The 2,157-nt window shown below is 52.4% G+C and overlaps 1 protein-coding gene across 1 annotated transcript in view; it reads left to right on the top strand.

The window, feature by feature from the left end:
* The first annotated feature begins 1,440 nt into the window (after positions 1-1,440).
* The window catches only part of PARP14 (poly(ADP-ribose) polymerase family member 14), a 46,095-nt gene continuing 45,378 nt past the window's right edge, over positions 1,441-2,157 (top strand). Inside the window, exon 1 of the mRNA XM_007116692.4 lies at positions 1,441-2,100. Within this exon, the coding sequence (XP_007116754.2) occupies positions 1,914-2,100 (187 nt within the window). The 5' untranslated portion in view covers positions 1,441-1,913. The remainder of the gene's footprint in view (positions 2,101-2,157) is intronic.

The following is a 2,157-nucleotide window of genomic DNA, read 5'->3' as shown; positions in this document are numbered from 1 at the left end:
GCAGGGGCCCAGGGTGGTTTGGACTGGATGATGAGCGCCACCTGCAGGAAGAAACCTGGAGGTAGAAGAAAATAGCTGAATACTGTTTAGCATTATTATGCATCAGAAATCAAAGCCCTGTAACCTCTCTTTGGCCCATCTCTGGTTCTCTTCCTGAAATTTTGTTTCATTGTGATTAAGAGACAATACATAAGGTCCAGCCCTGCAGGGAGAAGCAGCTCTAATTTTGGCAGTGTTTAAGAGGCCTCATCACCTTCTTCACAGAGAAAACAATCAGGAGAGAATTTACAGAACTTCCCATCGGAAGTCATTCAAAATCACCTACTTCTGTACTCCAGCTCCTCCTTCCTGGTGCAGTGGGAAAAGTGTCCCTTCCTTGGGCCAATGCCCCCAGGATCCCCTCCCACCTTCTCCCACAACCTGTGTCCTCAACCTTCCTTTTACTCTTCTAACACTATTTAAAAATTTCTAAGCTTCTTCCAGCTTAAATATATTTTAAAAGCCAAAAAACAAAAATAACAACACCTCCCCGATCCTATAACCCCAGAAGCTGCTACCTAACTTCTTCCCTTTCATAGTCACACTTCTGGAAAGAGCTGACAGCGCTTGCCGCCTCCCTTTCCTTCCTTTTGGATCTCTGTCCACCGCCCTCTACTCCCTCCTCACCAGAAGACAGCGCTTGCCAGGTCCTCCGAGTCCAAGAGACATTTCTCTCACCTGATGTATTGGTTGAATTTGAATGATGATCCCTCCTTCTCACTTGAAACACTCCCTTACTATGGTCAAGGATACACACATTCCTAGCCTCTCTCCCACTTCAGTGCTCCCATCGGGTAGATGCCACTTTTATCTAGCCGGCTGCTCAGGTCATGCGTGGATGACCATGGAATCACGCTTGAGTGTCTGCTCTCGCTGCCCACATCCTTCCGCAAGTCCAGTATCAATTCGGAACCCCACCCCTTCTCTGTCCTCCTAGGTCAGCACCCTGGTCTCAGTTACCCTCATCTCTCCCCTGCGACACTACAGTAGCCACTTGGCTGGCCTCCTGCCTCTATTCTGGCTACCGCCCAGCAGCTCAAGGGATCCCATACAAGAAAATCACACGGAACTCCCCACTTCCCCACCCGCCAAGGTTATCCCCAATCACCCTTGGCTTCAGGTTCCATGTTGCCTCCCCATAAACCCTCCCTGAGCTCCCACACCTGGGCTAGGAGCCCCTCCTAATTTGTTCCAGGAACACCTGCATATTCCTTCCAAAAGCACTTATTCCACCGTGTCCTAACTGCTCTGCATTCCCACAGCTTCATGAGCTCAGTGAGGGCACAGACGGTGTCTGTTTGTTGAATCCATTCAGCCTGCGTGGCACCTAGCCAATATTCCATAAAAAGACGGCTGTGAATGTATTGTGTCCCCCACATCTCTAGACACAGAATATTTAACAGGTCAGGAGGGAAGCAAGGTAAAATTCTGATAATTAGTTGACTGTTGAAAGAAGTCTGAAAATGGGCCCCAGACATTCTAAAGAATCAGAGTTTGTAAAACGGCGGCCTGAGGCAAAAATAAAGCTTTCTTCGTGTTTCCGCAAGGTCTAGTGACCAGAGCTGCTGATTTCACCTGTGGCTTGGGTGAGTGAGTGGCAGATATGTGCCGTGAGCTTAGGGTCCCGCGTATACAGATGCAGGGAGGCCACGAAGGCGATACCACCTTCGGCCGTGGTCCAGAGATGGAGGTGAAGAATTGGGGAGGGGGCGTCGGGAGGACGATGGTTTCTAGTCCCAACTTGGGGCAGCGGTTTACAGCCAAAGGCAGGAACTAAGGGTGGGAGGAGTGTTCTGGGAAACGAAAGCGAAAGAGGCTTAACCACCGGGATTTGGGCGGGACCTGCAGTCGGAGCCGGACGAGCGGAGGGGAGGATGGCTGCGCCCGGCTCCTTCCCGCTGCTGGTCGAAGGGTCCTGGGGTCCCCAGCCCCCGAAGAACTTGAGCACCAAGTTGCAGATGTACTTCCAGAGCCAGAAGAGATCAGGAGGCGGGGAGTGTGAGGTCCGCCAGGAGCCGGGGAGCCCGCCTCGTTTCCTTGTGCTCTTCTACCCCGACGACGGTGAGGGGGGCAAGGGGTGAGGGGGGCAAGGGGTGCGGGGGGGGGGGACAGCGGGGC

The sequence above is a fragment of the Physeter macrocephalus genome, chromosome 1 (genome assembly GCF_002837175.3).
Source record: "Physeter macrocephalus isolate SW-GA chromosome 1, ASM283717v5, whole genome shotgun sequence".
Classification (NCBI taxonomy): Eukaryota; Metazoa; Chordata; class Mammalia; order Artiodactyla; family Physeteridae; genus Physeter; species Physeter macrocephalus.
The sequence above is the reverse complement of the archived record's forward strand: the minus strand, read 5'-3'. Positions and strand labels throughout refer to the sequence as shown.